The sequence below is a fragment of the Anser anser genome (genome assembly GCF_964211835.1).
Source record: "Anser anser genome assembly, chromosome: 7".
In the NCBI taxonomy this organism is placed as follows: Eukaryota; Metazoa; Chordata; class Aves; order Anseriformes; family Anatidae; genus Anser; species Anser anser.
In genome coordinates, this window is record NC_139727.1 from 23,744,142 (window position 1) to 23,756,100 (window position 11,959).

Genomic DNA, 11,959 nt, shown 5'->3' on the forward strand with positions numbered 1-11,959 from the left:
GATTTTTTAACTAATAGGGTCAATTCTGCATCCCTGTCTGCATAGCTCCAAGCAGCAACTGTCTGATGGTGAAGGCTGCGTCATTACACGATTCTTCATTCTGGATCAGTAAATGACCAGGGCATAAAAAAACAGTACAATTTCATGCAAACAACAACCACATCCCTGTCTCCCTGTCTATGCAGATGGAAAACAACATTCAACACTTTCATAGGTATCTGCTTCTAACCTAGCCACAAGAAAAGCAGATATCCTATCTAGCATGAAGCCAGAGTGTCACAGACAGATTATACCCTGGTGTGGCAACGAAGCCTCCAATTGCAACATCACCCTGACAAATTCATTTGAACAAGCACAGCAAGTACCAAGCAGCAACCACACTTTGCATCCAACACTAGAGGCCGCAAAGATGGATTTATTACAGGTTTAATATGTTATGTTCAAATGCCTGGGTTATAGAATAGCCCATGACGATCCGTGACAGCTGCCTGAATTAATAGCACACTGATAAAGTGCCAGTGATTTTGCTTGAAGTTTTGCTGGCAATCACAAGTATTGCAGTTTGGTGGAGTTTGCAATAAGCACATGATACACCACAGAGGGATCCTATGCGATTCAGACATACCTCTGCAGCACTTTTGTAGTATCTTGGCAAGGCAGGGATTCTTATTTTGGATCTGAGCAATATATTTTGCTGCCCCTCCTGGAGGGATGAAAATTGTATTTCAAATTCTGGTTATTAAGGGTGGAAGAGGAAGTTCCAGAAATGTCAGATGAGATAACAAAAACCCTGATTTATTAAGTATGTTGTAATAAAGTAGAAATATACACACAATCTTTCAGAGGATTCAACAGTCTCCGAATGGAAAGCCCTAGCTACTTTTAATGCACGTACAGCAAGAGCAGGGTGCTTAGTCCCCAGCCTAGGTCCCTGATCCAGCTTCCCAGGCAAGCTTCAAAAGGGTCTGAGACCCCAGTTAGCATTTTTGCCGTATGTTAGCACACTTGTGAAGAATTTGATGACATATCAGGCTAAGCAAATATTGATTAGGTATTTGGTTACATGATCACTTGCTGTTGTTTTCAGAGATCCCTGCCTGCTAACACACACACATGAACAGCAAACATTTAATGAGGCTACCAGCAGCTGAAAACAATGCCATTATAGGAGTTGCCTGGCAAACACAACAACAGGCCACCCAACCTTCCCACAGCAGGACCTGTGCAAACCGTCTCCTTGACTTCACGCTCCCTTCAGGGAGTATTGTGCCTGTCATAGCCACTGAACTAATAGCTAAGCTGTTAAGTTAAATAATTACCTGCTTTCTCGCTGTGCATGCCTAATAAGCACTTAGTATGGCATTCTAACAGATTTATGCCGAGGTTAGAAAACTTCACTGGCTCACACCCTGATGCTGTTTTCTAAGTTTCTACACCATGGACAGTACAGATTGCAGACTCTGCACACACTTTATCTGGGGAACCATGTTCTCCTCCCTTCCCAACCCTACCTTAGTTCACTCTAGTGCTGCATCTTTCCTCAAGCTTTCTGGTGCAGCATAAGACCCGAATTATCTATCTGTTCAACCTTTAGCACTATAAGGCCTGATCCCCACTAGCAGTCCTGGCTGCTCTTATAACACACCTCATCCACACATAAGGTCGAAAGAAAAGCTCATGAAAGAGCTCTATTTGTTTGCACCCTTTGTCAGGTAATGCTCAGCCGAGCACTAAATAAATATGCTTTGCCATGGGTTCACAGACGGCAGCAGCAGGGTGAAGGTGGCAATCAATTCTGCTGATACCTAAGGAAGCCTCAGTTACCCTGGCAGCTCACAGAGCAGTGACTGCTTCCGACATTAATGCACTAGGTGCATTAGATGCTAGGAGCATTAGATGCTCTCCCCCTGAGAGCATCTCCCCTGCCGTGCCTGCTCAGCCAAGCAGCAGAAAGGAGTGGGCGAAGCTAGTGAGAAAGTACCAGGTTAATCCTGCACCTCGCCACGTGGTGCCTCCTGCAAGGGAAAGGCGCGCAGCAATCCACGGCAGCCTAGCAACTGCCCTGCGCAGAGCCAGCTGCTGCTGACCTCTATAACATGGGAGCAGACAGCAAAGCCCTCACTGCCCCTCCGCCCACCGCTCCTGCCACTGCAAGGACCTTTTTTAAACAAACTTGCTGAATAACGGTGTTGCTACAGCACGAAATGAAGGCAATGTGAGCAAGGAAGCATCGCTGCTCCGAGGAGCACCGGCTGCATTTGTGCTCGTCTGTTTGGGGTCAAGCTGCATGACTTGCAGCACTGATGTACCTGGGCATCACCGTCACCTCAAGAACCACCACCTAACATGCTGTGCAGCCTGGAGGCTCTCTGAAAACGCGTTGTTTTGAGCAGGCAATGAATTCAGATGAAAAAGCAGGCACACTGGCAGAGTGCCCACAGCGGGAGCACGCAGCCCCGGTGCCCAGCCTGGGCTCTCATCGCCGCTGCTTTCTGCTCCTCCGCACCAGCCTGGCTACACAAAGTTAAAACAGCTGCACGCTAAGATGACTTTGCAATTCCTTTCAGAACTGCACAAAAGGATTTTGTGTAGTTTATCCCAAAGGAGTTAGCTCAAATCTAAATACCAGCGTAAATAAGCATGGGATTCAACAAATTCTTACCTGTTTGGCACTACAGAAATGCGCATAACACACCAATTTTCTTTCTGGATCGATGTCAAGTTGAAATGTATACATATACATACTCTGTAGGTGCTACTCACTACCTTCACAGCAATGATGGTTGAGCTGGGCCTGAGAAACTTGTGCCAGTCTGCGTATGAATGCCAGGACGCACTTCCAGAGCAGATTTATTCACACAAAGGAATTTAAACTCTGTTTTTCTTGTGAACAGCAACGTACACAGCTTTCAAAGTCACTTGGAGAACATTCGTGCAGACGAATTTTATGAAGAACAAGTATAAAGCGGCCTAGGCACAGCTGGAGAAAATCCATTAATGCTTAGACTGAAAGGTAATGGAACTGTGCATGTTTGCTACATTTACCCTATTCACCGAGCTCCAGGACAGTTTTAATATTTTCCTACATTCACCCTATTTACATAGCTCGCTAGGATAGTTCTACTGTATTTCTTATTTATCCTTTAGATTGTACCAAGCATTATTTGTAGGCTTTTGCTACTTTTATATATGTTAACCTCTTGCTTTAATTTTCTCATTTTCTGTTCCTTTTCCTCCAACTGCTGCACCTTTAATAATAAATAAATAAATAAATAAATAAATAAATAAAAACAGAAGAAAAGAACTATAACTGAAGAAGAACAAAAAGGGCACAGAAGGTGCAACAAAGGATGGGAGAGGGGGAAAAAAAAAAAAATGTTTAAGAACAGAGAGAAACATTGCCACAGAGCACGTACAATGGACCACGAGATGTGTAAGGTTGAATATTTGCTGAGACCAGACCACCCTTTCCCCACTGAACAACATTGTCTGTCCGTCTGTCCCCCCAACACAGGCTTGCCAGCCCCTTACCTCATTTCCTACACGTCACCAAACACAGTGGAGCACATTCAAAGGGGACACAGTATTTGACAGGAGCCCCGAAGATGCTGACAGCTGCACAAGTGTCAACTGCACAGTGTAGGAAATGGCACTTCTTCAGCCTCCTTTTGCCTTTTTCCCCCCCTAGCAGCTGCATACCACGGTAGGCACTTCAGTCAGCGGCGTGGCAGCCAGCTAAACTCCACGCTGTTCTTAAATACAGGGGAAGTAAATGCTCTTTAATTTGGTACAGCTCTTAGGATTCAAAGGTTATTTCTAATCTAGTATTTTTTTCCAATAAAGACCTGTCCCATTTTGCACCCTAGGTCAGCTATTTAACTGGAAAAGAACAGCTTGTTTTGACTTCATCTGAGGCTATTTATCAAGAATTGCACGATTATGACTTTGACTTGTTTCAAAATGACCCGAGAGGTCCCTTCCAACCCCGTGTTCCTCAATAAAAATAGCTCCATTGAGCATCTCCAGGCTGCTGATCTATAGCCTCAGCTTTCTTCTCTGCTTAAAGGTGGCTCTGTCCAATCTTCAGATAAAGCCAAAGCTAATGCTTTCCTGGTAAGACTGATAGACTGCTCCACTGAAATTTTCTTTGTGGAAGACAGAAATTTTGATGATTATGGGTATTTATAAAAACTAGGCACACATTCAGCTTCCCAGTAAATCTTCACAACTTCAGTACCTCCCCAGCAGTGCTACAAATGGTTACCACTCACCTGAAAGTTCATTTAGGGAATTATACCAGAAACAAAGCAAACATAATAAAACAAATTAAAACAACACCACCACCACCACCCAACAACCTGACTTCTAATTGATGCCACCACGTTAAGACAAGAGGCTTACTATGCAGATTGCAATAAGTGCTTCACTCTTTTTCCAGATATCTACCTACAATGTACCTGAATCAATCTGGATACTCTACTCTGCACATCTTCAACACCTTTTCAATTTTTATTTTTTTTTCTTGGGGGGGGGGGGGGGGAAGGGGTAGGGAAGTTCCCTATGATATCGATTAAGAGCAACATTGATAACATACTTGTATTCTGGTAGTACTTTGAGACTTCTGATCAGGAAGCAGGTGTCACGGTGCTAGGCATCATACAAACATCTGCTAGAACTTGCCCGTCATCCAAAACGTATCAAGATACAGAAGATGGATTGTGTGAGAGTGCAGCTTATTAGCTCCCATCTCTCGGGATGCTGATCAGCAGACACAGCTCATTTGCTTGAGTTTCTGCATATAGGGGAGACAGATTGCTGCTGAAGAGGACAGACTGATCGAAGCCCAGGTGTGGGCACAGGAAAAGCAACAAGGAAAGCAAAGGGATGCTAAAAAGCTGGTAGAGAAAGGAGATGCCAGAGAGGGGCACACATGAGTACGGCGGTGCAAAAAAAGGGGCAGGAGCTGAGAAAACTCAGCAGCACACACCTGTAGCAAGGCTGTGGCCATGCATGTTCCAGAAAACATGCACTTTCTTGCTGAAAGAAGAGCTCTACTAATCGGCTGATAGCCAACAACTCCACTGCTGGGGGGGAAGGTTGCCATCACTGTCTCCATTTTAACATCCTTTTCTCCCCTTCCCGCAAATAAGTGAGAATAGCCAAAATTAATTACAAAAAATATCAGGAAGCCTTTTGGGTAGGGAAGGATCAATCCCTACTGCACAACTGCAGTTGCACAAAACTTCTGCAACAAACTCATAGAAGTTTTGGTGTTGAGGGGCTGCTGAGGACACACAGGGAGCATCAGATAGCGGCAGAATTCTCTGATGCTGATCATACCCCTATGCTTTCCTCATATTTATTTCCCATAATTATTTTTAACACACGATGGGTAGGTAATGGTTGTGGAAGGTTTTTGTTTGTTTACAGAATTACTTACACATTTATTGATTTATAATTACATGGCGTTTATCTCCTCCTTTTAAGATCGTTAAGGTCTCATTAAATGTGACAAGGCAACTAAATATTTTATCTAGCTTTCTTATTTACAGTTAAATTTTTAACTATGTGATACTCCAATCGCTTTGAGTCATCCCTATCAGTTTGAGAAATCAGAAGTGCACGTCTCTGGATCAGGCACTTAATAGTATACCATTATATCTTTGAATAAATATTAAGATATGACGATAACTGTTGGGAAATGCTGAAAAGGCTTTTTATTCAAAGTGGCCTTCAGCTGACATTTTTCCCATATCTGGTATATTAATTTTTCCACCTTCAAGAAAATCTTGTCCTGAGAAAGGACACCACTGCAGAGCTGCCACGAACATGTGGGATTGGGACATTTTTTTCCCAGACTGCTGCAGTCAGTTTGGGGAAAGCGTTGCTCTCGCCTTTTTTTTTACTGATGCTGCACACTGGATTCTACACTTGGGTGAGAGGGATCCAAAAACCCTCTTTGGATTAGCTGGAGATGTCCTGGTGAAGGAGGGAGGTACCAAACAAACGCTCTTCGGATCCCTCTGGAGAAAACTAGGATGCTGATGGCACCCAGCAGCGCCCAGGCACAAGATGAGAACACGGCTTCCTGCACGCACCCGGAGGGGAAGCACCAAGGCCACCCCGCGTAGGTCCCTGGGGGGGATGGCACAGCCTGGGAAGGTGCTGGCAAATGCTCTGCTTGGGAAAGCTGCAGGCCAGCCCTCAAGCACTCCTCAACAGAGAGGCAGCCAGAAAAGCAGTCAGCAGGGCTGCGGAGACTGATATGCCCTCACCTAGAAATCTCGGTGATAAACTTACAGAAAATGTATTTTGAGCTCTTTCACAGTTGTCATCCTTTCAGCCTTTGTGTTTATGGAAGAGCCTTATTCAAGCTGTGAAAAACTAATTTGGTTTGTAATGCCCTTGAGGTTCATGTCTGGGTTTTAGTGAAATGAGGAGCTGTACTTAACTTAAGCAGAAATACCTTTCCGTCCTGTTCTTTTAGTGCTCAGAGCCTGAGTAGCTTTTTTTACTTTTTAATAAAAAAGACAGTAACTCACACCAAAAAAATAGTCTGCACTGTTAATTTGCAGATGTCAGTCTTACTGAATTGCTTTCTAATAGAAAGGCAGAGAACATTTTAGAAACCAAATCCCGCACCTACAGAACGAGCTATCCAGAAGATTGCCTCTATTTATCTGATGTTCTAGGGCTGCTATTAACGTCAATTTGTTTTCTTTTCCTCAATATGCAAGACTTATTTGCAAAAACTAATCAGGCATGAAAAGGCAAGGCAGGCTATTTCCTTTCATTCACACAAGCTTATGTTTCAAAAGAAACCTATTAGGATAGTTAATGCCATATGTGCTCTTCTACTGGACAATACACACCATATGACACGAAAAACTGTCACCATGACCATTATTTTTCTTGGGAGGCTTACAGCTGAAACCATGAGCCTTGTAAAACTAACAATTTAATCCCAAAGCCGCTGGTTTTTATTTTTAATAATCATACTATATAATTATTGTATATACTATGGTATGTTACTATAATTCCCAGCAGTAATGGAAGAAAATCTCTCATACAGGATATACATATATTATACATGGTATATATGGATATATACTGTAATGGGCTGTTTCTAATCAACATTAAATCACCTAAATGCAACTGAGAGCAGTATCACGCACAATATATACACACTATATATCATGCAGGGGGGTTGAATCTAGATGATCTTTGAGGTCCCTTCCAACCCAAGCCATTCTGTGGTTCTATGAATATGAACATGAGGAAGTGCCTGAAAGAGTCAAATATACACATTTCAAAATACACAACCAGGCAACGCACATCAAGTTTTATTCTAAGGACTTCTAAGACCATGAATTGATGGCTTTTTAAAGTGTCAAAGTCAGGCCTGAGTTTTGGCTCACACTTTTCTGCTTAATTTCACATTTGGGGCAATTTACAGCCAAAGGTATGAAGACAAAAAAAACCTGTATACAGATATTGGTATAACAAATCTTTTACATGAATGGCTTTAATGAGTCCCCAGGCACAAAGCAGGACAAACAGTGAGGATCCCATCTGAGAAGGCCCATTTCTGAGTCTGGAGCGGTGTCAGGGTGTGACGCTGGAAGTCTTCAGCCTTCTTAGTCTGACTGATAGACCACAAATCACATGAGACATACGCTGGTCTGACAAGCACAATTTAAACGATCGTGTTCCCACACCAGGCTGCCGTAGAGTAACCACTCTGTCTCCTTGCTCGTGAAAGAAAACATGGGAAACACTGCAGGATACCTCTGCGCATGAACAAACCGCGCATAGGATCAGGCAAAATTTGCTTACTTTTCCTCGCTCCTGAAGGAAATTACAATAGCAGGAACACAGTTTGGGAGAAGCTACGGGCAACAATACATTAGCTGAAAGATCAGCTGTGACTAGCAGATTGGTGCTCTGAAACACGGGGCTCCTCAGCCAGCCTGTCTCGTTACAAAGTGTTGGGAATACCACCGGTGGCAGCAATAGCACCAAGTGTCATTTTTTAAAGCTAGCTGCAGAATAAGAGCAGAGAACAATGAGAGCACCTACACTAACACAGGGGATGAATAAATCACGTAATAGTAAATTTTCCATCTCCAGCATGCACAATTTTGATTCACATAACAGCTGACATTTTTGGCTATAACTTCTCATGCAGCAAGCTAGTTAGTGCTGAGAAACAAACACAAGTTAAATCTCGATTGTAAACGCATGGGAAGTAAAACAAACACACGCAGATGCTATGGGAAACAGCAGCAGAGACAACAATTTACAATCCTTAAAGTCAGAGATGATACGATGTCTACAAAAGTCAGCAGAGAGTACAGAAAAACTTGAAGCGTCGCATTTTGAATGAGAAAAAAGCAAAACAATCATCATCATTTATTAGTAACACCATACGAATTTTCATTTGAAAAGTAATGAGAACAGTGACATGAACTCTCACATCTTGGCCAATCTTAACTGGAAAACATGCGTTCTATTTGCCTAAAATTTCCCTCTGTAATATTACAATTTTTCTCCTTCAGTCGTATGTGCTATCAGCATCTGATGCCATATAGGCAGAAGTATTTACTCTGGAGACCTTCCCCATTTTAATAGCAGACAAAATGTTTCATGCATAGATCAGTTCAGTTGAGAGCAGTTATAAATTATTTTTCTAAGATTATCTGGAAACCCTAGGCTTCTTAACCAGTCTAAGGGTAGCCAGAGCCCTATCTGCCACGAGGATAAAATCACAGCACACGCTCTACACCTTTTAAAAAAGGGTAGAAAACTTCAGAAAATGACAACACAGCAGCTACTAAGCTGGGAAGGAAACATCAAATGCTACAGTGAAAGACAGGGAAATGAATGGAGGTCAAGAGACAAAAAACTATCAAAAAAACACTTTGTTTGCTATAAAAAAAAGAAAGTGTTATCTCTGACCAGGAAGAACATATTCTGCTACATGCACATCGTGAAAACATGCATCTACTCACAAGTAACAGTTTGTCTTAGTGAAATCACACACTGGAAGTTAACAAACAACTGACACATCTTGAGCAGATCAGCACATTCTTCATGCTCTGTCTTCCATTCAGCCTCACCAAGCTGTACTTCAACTAGATCCAAAAGCTTGTTTTAGCTCTTAGGAAATCTTTAAAGCTGCAAGGAAAGTGCCTTTGCCGAGTGCATATTGGTGCAGCTGCTCAATTACCTCACTTTCAGGAACAACCAGCAAGAATTTTCCATGCTACTTAAGGGTGTAATTCTGCTAATTGTTATTGCAGCCCAAATCTACAGTTTCCCAGTGTTATGTTAAGGGACATCTCTCTTCATATAGGATGTGGGCTTTTTGTTGTTTTGTTTTGGTGAGCAAAACATGAAAAAAACTTGCTGTTTCATTACAAATGTTTTACCTTTGCTCTGTAGCTTTTAAAATAGCTGGATATCTGATTTATATTTTCATTTTTCTCTGATGTTCCTGTACAGCTCCTCAGCTTGCAACCTCCCAGCTCCACACGTACACCAAACTGGCAGCAGGCAGAATATTTGAGTAATTTTTCTGACAAACACGCCTATGCTCACACTTAAGGAACTTATGCGTTAACTGGAGAAAATGCTTGAAAAAAATAGCCAACCACACGAAGCAAGGGATTGGCGTAACTCATACACAGAAACCAAGGACGAGGTAAGTGAGAGGCAGCTCTGCAACAAAGAACCCAAGGGTGCCTCTGGCACGAAAACCAACCTGTAAACAGGGAGGACTGGAACATTACAGAAAAGAAGGTTGAGTTACATTAGGAGGAATGAGACAGTACACAGAGAAACAGGAAACCAGTTTCCCCAGATCATACCGTGTTTTTCTTTGCTCTTCAACGGCTACACTGAAAAGGCACACGTAACTACAACAGAGGAAAACAGAGCATATGGAGCAGCAAGACAAGACATTGGGGAGTTATCTCGTTATGTGTTAGACAGTGATGATAAGAGAGCCCATAAATGGCAAAACTTTAAAGGACTTGAAAAGGGAAAAGAGAGAGAGAAAGACCGATGCTATCTAACAACAACAACAAAAAAAAAACCCTAGAAATGTATCTAAGAACCAGTCACAAAAGAATTGATAAAAAAGCTCCATCTCTTCTTCCTGTTAAACCCAGTCCTCCCGGTCAGAGCTGCAGAGCATTTACAGCCACAGCTCAGCCTGCCAGAGATCCCATAAAACACCCGAACGCTCCTATCAGCAACTCACAAATGGAAACATTTCAGAAGGGAACTATGCAGGCTCTGCTGCTTAACGCGGCCCCATAGACCAACTGCAGGCCATATATCACAGCACCCTGAACTGCTACTCAGAAACCACCGCAACAGAAAGTTCACGAAACCAAACATCTGGCTAAAAAACTCCAGCAAAGATTGTAAATGTAAGTATGGGCTTCCAGGCTGGTACTGTTCTCCTGCAGGAGTCAGGAGAAAATGACTATAATTATAATAATCCTGGATCCTCTCTCATCTTCTGACACTACTGGTCAAGGAGCCGTGACGAAGACGTGCATCTGTTAGCTGTTCAGATGGGACAGTCACATGCGTACTGTTTGGTCAAAGTCTCACCACATGTGTGACAACTCAGGAACCAAAAGGCGAGAGATTTAAAAGGAGGCCTCAACAGATATCCTCTTATCCTTTTATTCCAACCAACTTTGTAATTGTTCCTTAACTAGATCCCATTATCGATAATCCTTTCAGGGGGATCAGTTTCACTTTAAACAGCTTATTATACAGGATGACATAAGAAACAAAAATAGCTCAAGAATGCTCAGATAATAAAAGTTATGTCCAAAAAAATGTTTTCTCTTGATACACAGAGGATGATATTAAATTCTTTAAAAGCTTAAAGTCTATTCCAAGTGAAATGAAAAGTGACATTTTTTCAAAGAACTTCTATTTACAATGGAAATTTACGCTATCTAAGGAATAAACTATTAGAGAATTTTAATAATTTAATGCTCAATCTTCTGAGTTACCTGAAAGAGCAACCTGGGGTATCTCAAAGAACAGTTGTTACAGGGAACTCTTGGTTTACTCTAAGATCATTGACAGCACAATAATGAAAGGATAACCTTGAACTCACGTCAAAAATGGTAAATGAACATTAAAGGAAAATTCAATTAATATCTTAGCTCAGTTGAGAGAAGTTTTCTTTTCCAGTTGGACAACACCTGTATATGGAAACACGCTGCTAGCATCTTCTGCCTATGAACCTACTTTCTGAGCAAAGCTCTTTTCAGCTTGCATGCTCCACATCCTGCACTGTTGTATCATTTTTCCTCTTGCACATGCATTTCAATTAGGTTGTATTAGATAAACTTGAAATGACTATAAACTTCCAAATTCACGTGAAGAAAAAGACTTTTTTTTAATCCGTCCTCAAGTGCCAGCTGATTTCATTTTCCTCCTTCACAGGCACCCTAAGACACTCCACTTGTTTTTACATGTTTTTCTGACTATCACTACCTGCACATCCTCTTTATTTCATTTTTCCCACACAGTTTTTAGTTAGTGCCTCGGTATAAGCTGCATAGTCCTTTACTGTCAGGAGGCATTTGTAAACTGACAACTTCATTTACTTGTTACATTCTCTAGGAACAATAAAATTAACATCACCTAATTTTCAAGGAGTTTGGCAATTGAGTAGCTCCAGGTACAACCGTTACACACGTGTTTCCCAAAATTTATTTCCTCATCCAGCTACAGAACAGCCAAATTGCCCAATAAGAGTCCTCCGCAGTTACGCCTGAGATACCCATGCAAGAGCTCTTATGTGAAAGATTTCATTCTCCCACCTTTTCTGGCAAAAAAAAAGCAGACTTTGGAAACTCTGACATGTCATTTTAATATCGGCCATGCGTGGGCTGTTTCTATGTAGTGCGCACCACAAGCAACAGGT

At 42.0% G+C, this 11,959-nt stretch overlaps 1 protein-coding gene across 19 annotated transcripts in view; it reads right to left on the reverse strand.

The window, feature by feature from the left end:
* Positions 1-11,959, reverse strand: part of SLC16A12 (solute carrier family 16 member 12) — a 41,261-nt gene that overhangs the window by 13,350 nt on the left and 15,952 nt on the right. The window contains exon 1 of one of the 19 annotated variants that reach the window (XM_083843978.1): positions 9,432-9,768. The exons of 17 other annotated variants lie outside the window; for them this stretch is intronic. Coding sequence is in view for 1 of the 2 variants with exons in the window: in XM_083843972.1 (XP_083700098.1) it covers positions 9,012-9,069 (58 nt within the window). In the remaining variant the exon portion in view is untranslated. Of the gene's footprint in view, positions 1-9,011; positions 9,410-9,431; positions 9,769-11,959 lie in introns of those variants that run through there. One more of the 19 variants, XM_083843972.1, reaches the window with a different exon arrangement.